The sequence below is a fragment of the Rhinopithecus bieti genome, unplaced genomic scaffold, assembly GCF_001698545.2.
Source record: "Rhinopithecus bieti isolate Rb0 unplaced genomic scaffold, ASM169854v2 scaffold_12049, whole genome shotgun sequence".
Taxonomy (NCBI): Eukaryota; Metazoa; Chordata; class Mammalia; order Primates; family Cercopithecidae; genus Rhinopithecus; species Rhinopithecus bieti.
This window is the reverse complement of record NW_016807278.1, coordinates 1,836,627-1,849,816: the sequence shown is the minus strand read 5'-3', so window position 1 is coordinate 1,849,816 and position 13,190 is coordinate 1,836,627. Positions and strand designations below refer to the sequence as shown.

Below are 13,190 nucleotides of genomic sequence, written 5' to 3'. Positions count from 1 at the left end.
GATTTTTAAAAGCTCCAGGTAGAGAAAGCGAGCAATCATTTTGAACTTAAAAATCTTATGTTTTTTGATTACTATATCAACTTGCTATTTTTTTAGCAAAAGCAAAGCTTTCAATAATGCCTTCATCTCAAATCTTATTGCTTACAACTGTGCCGTTACACCTTGTCATTAAAAACAAAAAGATGAAGCAGTCAACTCCAATGATTAATTTGACCATGCCCCCTTCATGGAAAGGCCGGAGGCCTGGCCCAAAGAGACCAATAGACAAAAAGCGCTGACTTAAACCACCTCCCTAACATACAATGCGTTTGCCTTAAAAAAAAAAAAAAAAAAAAAATGAGAGAGAAAATTGTTTACTTTCACAAAATGGAAAAAGCACTGAAAAGCCCATGAGTCAAGCCATAGCCCAAAAACCGATGTTTCTATCATTAAGTAGGCTTCTTTTTTTTTCCTCCCTCTTTTTTCTTTTTTTCTTTTTTTTTTTCTTTTTTTTTAATAAAATCTCTCCCCAGACCATCATCACTTCTAATCCTCCCCAGACGGGGCTTCATCTTCAGACCCTTCATCCCCAGATTTCTCGGGTGGGGGGCTTGTAGATGTTTTCTTTTCTGGCGGGCTTTCTGGTTCCTCATCTTCTTCTTTGGGAGAAGGAGTCTTTTCCTTTGATGCCTTTGAAGCTGTGGGGCGACCCACTTTCCCTTTGCCTTTCACTGGACTTGGCGTCACTGAAAATAAAAAAATAATTTGGGGAAGGGAAGAGGAAAAAATGTCTTTAATACAAGTCAGCTACAAAATAAAACAATCTGTAAGAATAAAATCTATAAAGACAATACGCAACTTACTAAAAATCAAGGTGGGCACAAGGGAGCGCATATATCCCTAAGTAAATCTAGCTCAATTTCTAAACTGTTCATAAGTTACTACACTATGTTGCAGTATTTCCCATCAGTTTTTACCAACACTCCATGATGTTAACAGTAATACCTGTAATGAAGAAGCACGTGCACAACATCCTTAATTCCTTGGTAAACTAACAGTTGTTTATGCTAAAAGTTGTTTATAAAAAGCAGGTCAAAAAGAGGGAAGGAAAATAATTAATCTGATCAGAAACTAAAGCTATCAAATAACGCTTGATAGTTCCATCATTCTTAACAGTAGGAAGTGATAAACAGAAGTTTAACAATGACTAGTTCTACCTAACAGAATAAAACCACCTACACAAAAAGCAAATTGATCTCTGATTTAGTTAACAAATTAGTTCCAACTAGGAGAACCCATTAGGGCGCAGAAAAAAATTAACTCATGTCATCAAGTGTGGTTTTATTCTGATAGCACAGAGGATGGGGTAGAGTTCAGAACATGGAACTTAGATGTATTACTCTAGGTTTGTGCATTTTCATAATTAAGTCTTTGCTGGCTGCTGAGACTGTGATACCAGTGAGGAAAAAAGAGCAGTAACAGGTATGATGATACAGCATTTCTACCACTGTGTCTGAAACAAATAGATTATTCTCTGAAATCTCGCTCAAGTACTGGCAATAGTTGAAGAACATGGCTAAGCCCACTAGACTCTTAAACAGGCTAGTGTCTTTATTAATAAGAGATACTTCCAGTTGCAGAATACAAGACCCTTTTAGATTTCTTGTATTCCTGCTAAACATCAGGTCAATGCCAAATCCTAATGAAGAATTTCTGTGTTGAAAATAATGTTTCTCAAAATTTTTAAAGCAGTACATTTAATTTCACTTCTGCAGAACTTACCTGTAGCCTTTAGCCTGGGTTTGGGCATTTTCTTTTCTTTTCTTTCAGGTTTGGACTTCTTAACCATCTTTTTGTTTTTCTTTTTTGAACTGCCATAGTCACTATCATCATCATCTTCCATTAGGAAATCTTCATCGCTGCCGGAATCTTCTGAGAAGAAAGAAGAATTTCAACGTCTAACTTAATGTACGTATCCTTCCAAGTGAAAAAGGAAGAGAGTACTAAGAATGACTAGAGGATGGGATGGGAGTCAAACACCCTTGGATTCTATTTGGAGCTGTAGCACCAATTTGACTGGAGTCATCACTGGCCTCAGTTATCAAATGGATTTTGCATGCACCTTACATGAGAGAGTTACATGAGTGATGTGTTTGAAAAGCAGACTGAAAACAGGAAGAGTAAGAGCTAATCTGAATCAAAACTGAAACTATCAAATAACTTTTGGTAGTTCCATCACTTTCATGTAGTACTGGTTGAGACCAGGGAAACAAAACTGAACCAACAGGGCCTTTTTGGTCCAATTATGAATAAGTGAAACAAGAAAACCAAACATGAAACAAAAATACACAGAATTAACTAATCTGGGCTGGGCGCCGTGGCTCATGCCTGTAATCCAAGCACTTTGGGAGGCCGAGGCGGGCGGATCACGAGGTCAGGAGACCACAATGAAATCCCTCTCTACTAAAAATACAAAAAAATTAGCCAGCGTGGTGGCGGGCGCCTGTAGTCCCAGCTACTCGGGAGGCTGAGGCAGGAGAATGGCGTGAACCTGGGAGGCGGAGCTTGCAGTGAGCCAAGATAGCACCACTGCACTCCAGCCTGGGCGACAGAGCGAGACTCTGTCTCAAAAGAAAAAAAAAAAAAAGAATGAACTAATATGACTAACCTGTGAAACACCTAACTTTTGTTATGAACATTTTTTTTTCTGTGAAAAGAGGTCTACAACCTCCTCCACCAGGGCAAAATACAAATCTCTATCACAGTGCCTAATGTGACTGTTACTTAAGCAACTGTTCATTCAGTGTTTGAACACAAACATCATTAAATAAAGAGTGCAACCATTACAAATGGTGGGCAATCGTGAGAATCTCTGAACCTTTAAAATATTAACAGGAACCAACACAGTCATCTCTTTTAACAGGGAGTATCTATCCAATTTAAGGGACTGGTTATAACATTTAGCATCCTAGAAATGGCAAAGTAACCAAGGTCACAAACTACAATTATGACCAAATGACCAAAGTACACAAAACAACTTCACATACTCTCTTGGAACGGTGCCTCATCCTCCTCTTCTTGTTCTTCCTCACTGCCCACATCTTCCATGAGCATCTCCCTCTGTTTAGAAGCTGCTTTAGACGCCGCCTGCCGTTGCTGGCGCACATTTTATGATCTTCTTTTCATCTTCACTATCCTCTGCAATATCAGAATTACCATGACATAATGATTAAAGAATTTTGTATTTGACAAGATAGTGCAAAAGATTAATATTGACTGAAAATGTAACTGACTGAAAAAGCCAACATAGTGGCCAATATAGGATATAATCTGCAGCTTTATTTCATTGTAAAAGGGAAAATTCTATCCTTCAACATTTCTGCAAAATGATGGAATCAACTCAAATGCCCATCAATGATAGACCGGATAAATAAAATGTGGTACATACACACCATGGAATACTATGCAGTCATAAAAAGGGAAGGAGATCATGTCCTTTGCAGGGACATGGATGGAGCTGGAGGCCATCATCCTCAGCAAACTAATGCAGGCACGAAAGACCAAACACTGCATGTTCTCACTTATAAGTGAGAGCTGAACAATGAGAACACATGGACACAGGGAGGGGAACAACACACACTGGAGCCTGTGGCGAGGGAGGGGGCAGGGTAGGGGGATGGAGAGGGAGAGCACTAAAAAATAGCTACTGCATGCTGGGCTTAATACCTAGGTGATGGGTTGATGGGTGCAGCAAATCACCATTGCACACATTTACCTATGTAACAAACCTGCACATCCTGCACATGTATCCCAGAACATAAAATAAAAATTAAAAAAAAATTCTACAAAATGTATAAAGGAGGACCTAAATTCACAAAGAATGAGCTTGGACAAGACTATGTACCCACTATTACATATAAAGTAACAAAGACATGTAATTTTAAGCAGTAGCTAAGCTGAATTAAAGCGTGAACACTTAACTCCTATACTTTAAAGTTACATCATTGCTTTGCTCTAAAATTCTCAATTACATTCAAATCTATGTTCACTGTTTTTAAAAGCTAAAGTTAGAAAAATATCTTAACATAGTATGAGAGGGAAAGAATGTCTTCCAATAATCTTTATTCTAAGACATAAAACATGAAAACCCTAAAATAATGTCAAACTGTTATCCTTTATAATGAATGGCTTGTGACCATTTCAATTTAGAGGGGACTGAGGAAAATCTTTTTTTTTTTTTGAGACAGAGTTTTGCTCTTGTTGCCCGGGCTGGAGTGCAATGGCGCAATCTCGCCTCACCGCAACCTCCACCTCCTGGGTTCAAGCGATTCTCCTGCCTCAGCCTTCCGAGTAACTGGGATTACAGGTGCATGCCACCATGCTCGGCTGATTTTGTATTTTTAGTAGAGACGGGGTTTCACCATGTTGGTCAGGCTGGTCTCAAACTCCTGACCTCAGGTAATCCACGCTCCTTGGCCTCCCAAAGAGCTAGGATTACAGGCGTGAGCTACTGTGCCTGGCTGGAAAATCTTTAAAATACATATTTAGATCAATTAGTGAAAGATGTTTGGAGAAGCCGAGAAGCCTATAAAAAATTTACTTTCACATATTCTTAGAGTCTATTAATTAAAAATAATTTTTTTTTTTTAATTTGGAGTCTCACTCTGTCACCCAGATTGGAGTGCAGTGGCACAATCTTGGCTCACTGCAGCCTGTGCCTCCTGGGTTCAAGCTATTCTCCTGTCTCAGCCTCCCGAGTAGCTGGGACTACAGGCACCTGCTGCCATGCCCGGCTAATTTCTTGCTGTTATTGTTGTTTGTTTGTTTGTTTTTTAAGATGGAGTTTCGCTCTTCTTGCTTAGGCTGGAGTGCAATGGCGGGATCTTGGCTCACTGTAACCTCTGCCTCCCAGGTTCAAGCGATTCTCCTGCCTCAGTCTCCTGAGTAACTGGGATTACAGGCACACGCCACCACGCCTGGCTAATTTTTTAAATTTTTAGTATAGGAGGAGTTTTGCCATGTTGGCCAGGCTGGTCTCGAACTCCTGACCTCAGGTGACCCACCGGCCTTGGCCTCCCAAAGTGCTGGGATTACAGATATGAGCCACTGGGCTCAACCATATTTTTGTATTTTTGATAGAGACAAGAGTTTTGCCATGTTGGCCAGGCTGGTCTTGAACCCTTGACCTCAGGTGATCCACCCGCCTTGGCCTCCCAAAGTGCTGGGATGGCGGGCATGAGTCACCATGCTCAGCCTAAAAAAAACTTTTTTAACACACAGTTGTGTTTGTGAATAAATTTGGTTAAAGGGTAGGCTGCCAGCCTACTGCCTCTAGAGTAAACCATATTTGCATTAGTCTCTACCTACAGCCCTGAAGTTTTAGGCTCCCTTATTCTGTCAAGGTTAAGTGGTCACTCTTTGGAAAACACTTCTAGTCCTATGAGCCTTGCCATGGTCAGTGTTCAAGTCATCTCTTTCACTTTTAAAAATCTCATCTAGAGACAAACAAAATAAAGCTGACATGGCAGACCCAAAACTAAACCCACTTGGTAGAAGCTTAGCTTAATACTAGTACAGAGTTATTTATCCAGAAGTGCTCAATAAACTAGCAAGTGTAAGAGATTCAAATTAGGATTTACAAGGCAGATGAGTGAAAGCATGTACTGTATTATCACAGGATCAACAGATAATGCAAAATTGATTAATACAGTTTCTTTTCAACTTAGGTAGCCAGATAGCATACTTGAACAGACGGGAAAGCAAAACAGCTAAGCAGAGTGAATTTAGCCGAACTTTGCCTCTCCCCTTTGTATTAGCTAAACAGCAGTCTCATTTAAAGGGAGATCCAGGGAGACAATAGCAAGGGAATGTAAGTCAAAACTAACATGGCTGGAAGTAATATGGATTAAAAATCTCAATTCTTACAAGATTAAATTTAAAAATAAATACCAACAGCAAGTAGAATCATCAGGACTGAACATTTTATTTGGCCATGGAAACTCCCCATTACTTCATATTAATTCTTTTAAGTTAAAATTTTTACAAAAAAAGCTTTCTCTATGGCTACTGTTTCAAAAGACTATGTCTCCACTAAAAACAGTGGAATGAAACTTTCATTTGCTTTTCCACCCAGAGTCCACCACTCCCCCTTTTTAATGCCTCTATTTTACCAAGTTTTATATTTATATATTATTCTATTTAGTTTGATGTCTTTTGTTTATGTAAATGATTTCTAATATTGACCATGCATAATAATGTGTAGATACTTAAAGAAAACCAAGCCCCAACATCCCGAGATCTATTTAATCGGAAATTTTGGGACAGGACCCAGAATATGCATTTTTAAAAAGATTCATAGATGACTGTAATAAGCCACCAGGACTGAGAATCATTAGGAGCTCTTTGAAGATGGAAACGTCTTTGTAATCCCAGATTTGCAACAGTATCTGGCATACAAATCGCTTATTAAAACATCTAATAAAATATTATATAAATAGAATTATACCTCTTACATTTAAAATAGTTTACTACCTGCTGAGTGAGAATCATCCTTCTTGGTCTTCACATCTTTGTCTTCTGAGTCCTCACTATAAAGGGAGGCAAAAAAGCAAATGCATGTAAGTCTTAGCTCAAAATCTAAGTGAACACAGATCTCTGATTTCTGACTTGAGAAGAAGTGAAAAATACCTCTTCTATATAAAATGTTCAAACAAATGCTAAGGAGTACTTTATTTCCTTACTTTACAGGGATGCTGGTGAATAAGCACAATTTTATCTACGTTACAAAATACTGCTTCCAAAGACTCAAAGGAAAAAAAGAAGGTGTCTCAACACAGGCTGGAATTTTTTCACCTACGGACAAAGCCTGGTTCACAAGAATATTTAATAAGAAAAATATTCTTGAATAGAGGCAGAGTATAAAATAGTAAAATACTAAAAGATCACTAACTATACATGTGAAAAACTGCTAAAATATCTAAAATTATTAAAAGGAATTGTAGTCCGGGCGTGGTGGCTCATGCCTGTAATCTCAGCAGTTTGGGTGGCTAAGGTAGGCAGATCGCTTGAGGCCAGGAGTTCAAGACCAGCCTGGGCAACATGGTGAAACCTTGTCTCTACTAAAAATACAAATATTAGCTGGATGTGGTGGTACATGGTTGTAATCTCAGCTACTCAGGAGGCTGAGGGAGGAGAATCACTTGAACTCGGAAGGTGGAGGTTGCAGTGAGCTGAGATCACACCATTGCACTCCAGCCTGGGCAACAGAGCGAGACTCCATCTCAAAAAAAAACAAAAAAAACAAAAAACAGGAATTGTAGTTCAGTTATCTAACTTACAATATGCCTAAAAATTTACCTAAAACAAAATGGAAAATAAATTGATTGAATTATCCCCTATTAGTATTTCCTTCCAATATTTCTTTGCATCAGAAATATCAACATATAGTCCTGCCTGGTGGTACCATGGAGAAAACAAAAGTGAGCTCAAAATCACTCTGCAAAGTAAAATAAGATGTTAAGGAGCTTCAAAGCTCAATGGGAAGTTTTTAAAAACAATTTTTAGTCACAACCAACACATTATGTCTTCATAAGTCTTAACTCCAGAATCTGGATTCTAGTATCCTACCTCTCTTTGTTAATTTACATATTTTTAAAAATAGAGATGGGGTTTCACCATGTTGCCCAGGCTGGTGTCGAACTCCTGAGCTCAAGTGATCCACCTGTCCTGGCCTCCCAAAGTGCTGGGATTATAAGCGTGAGCCACCATACCCAGCCCCTAGTAGTCTATCTCTTTGTCATTAGTTAGTTGTATGATCTTAGGCAAATCCACTTGGTATTCTTCAATGCTACAATTTTATTATTCCATGCAAAATTCTGAAGAACAAAAACCAAAAACTTGCACATAAAAACTGCCTTCAAAGTTTTCCTTTCTCAAATAGCAGGTCTTATAAATCACTTTTGGTATTCCCCATAATCTAGACCACACTCAAATGAGAAAATACTGAATCCATGATTCCTAAGCAAAGAGAATGACCAAACATATTCTTTTACTAAGCAACTTGAATCCAAGACACTTTATAATTCTGAAATCTGTGACTGTTCTGTATAAATGTTTTTTATGCAAAATAAGCACCAAATTCATAATTCTAACACAATGATGAATTATATTATTTTTTCTACCTCTTTTATTGAGTTTATAGACTGCATTAATCTTTGAGCACCACTACAGCAAAGTTAAGTGAAGGCTGAACTTTGAAAACAGAAAAATCAACAGAGCACTGGTCTGAGAATAAATACACAAGGCATACAGATAGGAATAAAACCTATATTTATTTCAATCCTTCCAGCACTTAGAATAATAAAATCAAATGACTGCAACAAGAAAAACTGTAAACTAGAAGTTAATTATGTAAATGAGACATTATAACATGCCACAAAGCAGGTCTTTCCTAGGAGAAATAAGATAATGAACATAATGAAAAATAGTTCTGAGTTGGGCTGCCATATAAAACTGTTTGGCCAGGTGAGGTGGCTCATGCCTGGAATCCAGCACTTTGGGAGGCTGAGGTGGGCAGATCATGAGGTCAGGAGTTCAAGACCAGCCTGGCCAACACTGTGAAACCTCGTCTCTACTAAAAATACAAAAATTAGCTGGGTGTGGTGGTAGACGCCTGTAATCCCAGCTACTTGGGAGGCTGAGGCAGGAGAATCACTTGAACCCAGGAGGCGGAGGTTGCAGTGAGCCGAGACCATACCACTGCACTCCAGCCTGGGTGACAGAGTGAGACTGTCTCAAAAAACAAACAAACAAAAAACTGTTTTAGGCTAGGCATGGTGGCTCATACTTGTAATCCCTGCACTTTGGGATGCTGAGATGGGAGCATCGCTTGAGCCCAGGAGTTTGAGACCAGCCTGGGCAACATGGCCAGAGCCCATCTCTATTAAAAACAAACAACAACTATGTTAGACATATACCAAGAAGCTCTAGATGGCTTGTTTCCCAACCATATAATTCTGTATTATTTTTCCTTAAAAGCACATTTCTGAAAAGTTCCAGCAAAAAAAAAATATTAGAGGTTGTCAACATAAATAAAACTACTAAGTAAATATATGAATTTAATAATGATTTTGGTGCTCCAAGATTCTTAGGAGAACTAGTGAGAAATATTTCATTTATTTGAACTGCTCATTTGTAATAGTATTATTTGGAAGCGGTATAGAGCTCTAATGGTTAAAAAATGTACTTTGGAGTCCAACAGACATGGTTTCAAAACCTGTTTGTCCATTTGCTGGATAACTTTGGTTAAATCACAGAACCCCTCTAAGTTAATATTTACCCAAATAGAGATGTTGTGAGAATTAAATGATAGTGTATGTAAAACACATAATAGAGATTGTCACATAATAATCATAAACAGTAGCCATCATCATCACTATAATCACCATTATCACCAAGAAGGTCTTAAAGTTACGTTATACCGAGTGTGAGAGTGTGTATACCTTTACTAAGAGGGCAGAAATTACAATATCCTGGTTTTTTTTTTTCCCCCAAGACAGTCTTGGCTCTGTCACCTGGGCTGGAGTACAGTGGTACAATCATAGCTCACTGCAGCCTTGAACTCCTGGGCTCAAAGGATCCTCCTGCCTGAGACTCCTGAGTAGCTGGGGCTACAGGCAAATGCCACCATTCCCAGACAAATTTTATATTTTTGTGTAGAGACGTGGTCTCCTTATATTGCCCAGGCTAGTCTCAAACTCCTGGCCTCAAGTGATCCTGCTACCTAGGCCTTCCAAAGTCCTGGGATTACAAGCATGAGCCACCGTGTCCTCCTAATATCCTGGTCTTCTGAGGCAAAATTATAGTTAAAATCACAACTCATTTGTAAAACGAAGGGAAAAGAAACTCTCCAAAATGGTTAAATTATTTAAACAAAGGAGAATTGATTATGAGACAGCAAAATGCAGCAGGCTATACAACTTAAGATTCTACAAGCTGGCCGGGCGCGGTGGCTCAAGCCTGTAATCCCAGCACTTTGGGAGGCCGACGCGGGCAGATTACGAGGTCAGGAGATCGAGACCATACTGGCTAACATGGTGAAACTCCGTCTCTACTAAAAAATACAAAAAACTAGCCGGGCGATGTGGCGGGCGCCTGTAGTCCCAGCTACACGGGAGGCTGAGGCAGGAGAATGGCGTAAAACCCGGGAGGCAGAGCTTGCAGTGAGCTGAGATCCGGCCACTGCACTCCAGCCTAGGCGGCAGAGTGAGACTCCGTCTCAAAAGAAAAAAAAAAAAAAAAAAGATTCTACAAGCTTTAGTTATAATTGTGCCAGTGATTTGTGACTGAACGGGATATATCACTTATTTTTTGTTATCACTACAATGAAAGTGTCAATATTAACCTTAGATAACAAATTACATACTCAAGCACAGCCTGAGATAATATGAAATATGCAAAATATTAAGTGGACAGTAAGTACTTTTCAAAAGTATATGAGATTCCAACAATTTAGAGATCAGAGACTACTCTCATCTCAGAGTGGTGACAATGTAACCGGGAACAGAAAAACAATGCCTCTTACCTATCTTCCTGTGAATTCTTTCCAGATCGCCTCTTATTTTTAGCTTCTCGGGGAGATGATCGAATTTTCTTAGTGGGAGGGCCCGAATCTCTTCCATAATCTTCATCTAAACAGTGTTTTTCAAACTTAATTAACTATGATTTTTGCATGTTAAAATCACCACTATATTTACTGACATAATTATCTCTCATGCTGTTTAAATGGTGAGAGGAGCAGGATTTCCCAAATAGTTTCTTTCAGTTTTAAAACACTAAATTATTTCCAAACCCAGTCCTATCACCTTAACTTCATTTTTGCATATTACCCTCTAGTCCTTACGATATATATTTCATCTATTTTTAGCTAAGCCTCTCTTATCATTTTATACCCTCCCCTTTTGATTTCAACACGTTCACACTTATTTGAAAATTATCGTAATATGGTTATATTACCAACATTTCAGGAAGTAAACACAATTACTATTAATAAGCAAATTACTTTTAAACTAAAGTATTAAATACAACATAATCTTGCATTTGAAGAAAATATTTCCAATTTCAAAAGCCCTATAAAACTAACGAAAATGACTCTACCTTAAAAGGAAATTATTTCCAAAACTGTTTACTGCACCCTTCACACTCACACACACACGATGGCGAGATGCTGGAAGTAGTCCGGAGCATTAGCAATTATTAAGTGGTCAGAAACATTATAAATTCCATTATGGGATATTATATAACCATTGATAGGAATTTTCCAAATACCTTTTAATAACATAAAATGCTCAAAATAAAAATAATAGTATATCACATATTAACAAGATTATTCTAAGTAAATATGAAATACAAACATTTGAAACAATTCCTGACATGTAGCAAGCATTTAATAAATATTAGTGCTACACATTACTTTTTTTACTCTTCTTCGTATCTTTCAGTATTTTCTAAGTCTTCCCAAAGGGCACATATTATCTTTATAAATAAAAGTTAGAATAAGAAGAAAGAAAAAAGAATAGTAAACATATCTGGAAAGTAGTGAGATTAAGGAGACAACTCTGAAAAAACCTCTTACGGCTAAGACTTAGTTACAACACTCATTCTGTGATGAATTAGTTCACAAATCAAAGCTGTTTCACAAAACAGACTCTCAGTTGCTTTATTATGTAAAAACATAATACAAGGCACAAGTTTTATTGTAATAACAGCAGGAGATTTTTCCCCCCTGCAAAGTGCTGGGATTATAGGCGTGAGTCACTGTGCCTGGCTTGTAGAATAATTTTTTTTTTTTTTCAGACAGGGTGTCTCTGTTGCCCAGGCCTGAGTGCAGTGAGCCATCTCCTCTCACTGCAACCTCTGCCTCCTGAGTTCAAGCGATTCTCCTGCCTCAGCCTCCAGAGTAGCTGGGATTACAGGCACATGCCACCACTCCCGGCTAATTTCTATATTTTTAGCAGAGATGGGGTTTCACCATGTTGGCCAGGATGGTCTGGAACTCCTGACCTCAACTGGTCCGCCCACCTTGGCCTCCCAAAGTGCTGGGATTACAGGCGTGAGCCATGGCACCTGGCTGACAGCAGGAGGTATTTTAAGTAATGAACACTATATCAGAATTACTGGACATTTAAACTTTGGACTCCAAAACCAAATAAGAAAAAAATTGTTTAATGTTTATTATAAATGATTTACCATGGAAAAGTTAAAATCCATGTAAGTTCAACTTTTGCTTTGGTTGACACAGATCATGACATAGTTTCGGTAAATACTCTAAAATAAAAAAGTAAAACTGATTCCAAAAGCATAATAAAAGTATACAAGCTGGTAACCTCCACTGGTCCAACTTACAATTTGTTGAAACCATAAAACTTACCTGCATCATCAGATTCCTGAAACTGTGAGTAATCAACAACCTTCCTATTTCTGTAGAAAGAAGAGACTCCAATTAAAATCATAAAACTGTAGGATTTTTCTAAGACATCAGAACACACATTTCTCTTTCATAAACAGAACTGAAGTAGCTCTTTGAAAACTATTTAATTGCCGGGCATGGTGGCTCACACCTGTAATCCCAGCACTTTGGGAGGCCAAGGTGGGCGAATCACCTGAGGTCGGGAGTTCGAAATGAGCCTGATCAACACAGAGAAACCTCATCTCTACTAAAAACACAAAATTAGCCAAGCGTGGTGGCACATGCCTGTAATGCCAGCTACTTGGGAGGCTGAGGCAGGAGAATCGCTTGAACCCAGGGGGCGGAGGTTGTGGTGAGCTGAGATAGCTCCACTGCACTCCAGCCTGGGCAACAAGAGTGAAACTCCGTCTCAAAAAAAAAAAAAAAAAAAAGGAAAGGAAAGAAAATAAAATTACTTAATTAATTTTTTGAGACAGGGTGTCACTCTGTCGCCTAGGCTGGAGAGCAGTGGCAGAATCATGGCTCACGGCAGCCTTGACCTACTGGGCCCAAGTAATCCGCCTGCCTCAGCCTCCTGAGTAGCTGGGATTACAGACGCGTGCTGGCTAATTTTTTTCATTTTTTGTAGACAGGGTCTCCCTGCGTTGCCCAGGCTGGTCTCAAACTCCTAAGCTCAGGCAGTCATCCTGGCTCAGCTCCCAAAGTGCTGGGATTACAGGCACGAGCCACTGCACCCAGGCAAAAA

At 38.8% G+C, this 13,190-nt stretch overlaps 1 protein-coding gene across 1 annotated transcript; it reads right to left on the bottom strand.

Annotated features, from left to right (window-relative positions):
* Positions 1-472: 472 nt before the first annotated feature.
* NUCKS1 (nuclear casein kinase and cyclin dependent kinase substrate 1) lies at positions 473-12,567 on the bottom strand. Its single transcript, XM_017880941.1, is given in 7 exon segments — positions 473-725; positions 1,762-1,911; positions 3,027-3,154; positions 3,156-3,177; positions 6,511-6,566; positions 10,562-10,667; positions 12,407-12,567. Coding segments are annotated over 7 exon segments (744 nt in total). The 5' UTR covers positions 12,489-12,567; the 3' UTR covers positions 473-525.
* Positions 12,568-13,190: the final 623 nt, after the last annotated feature.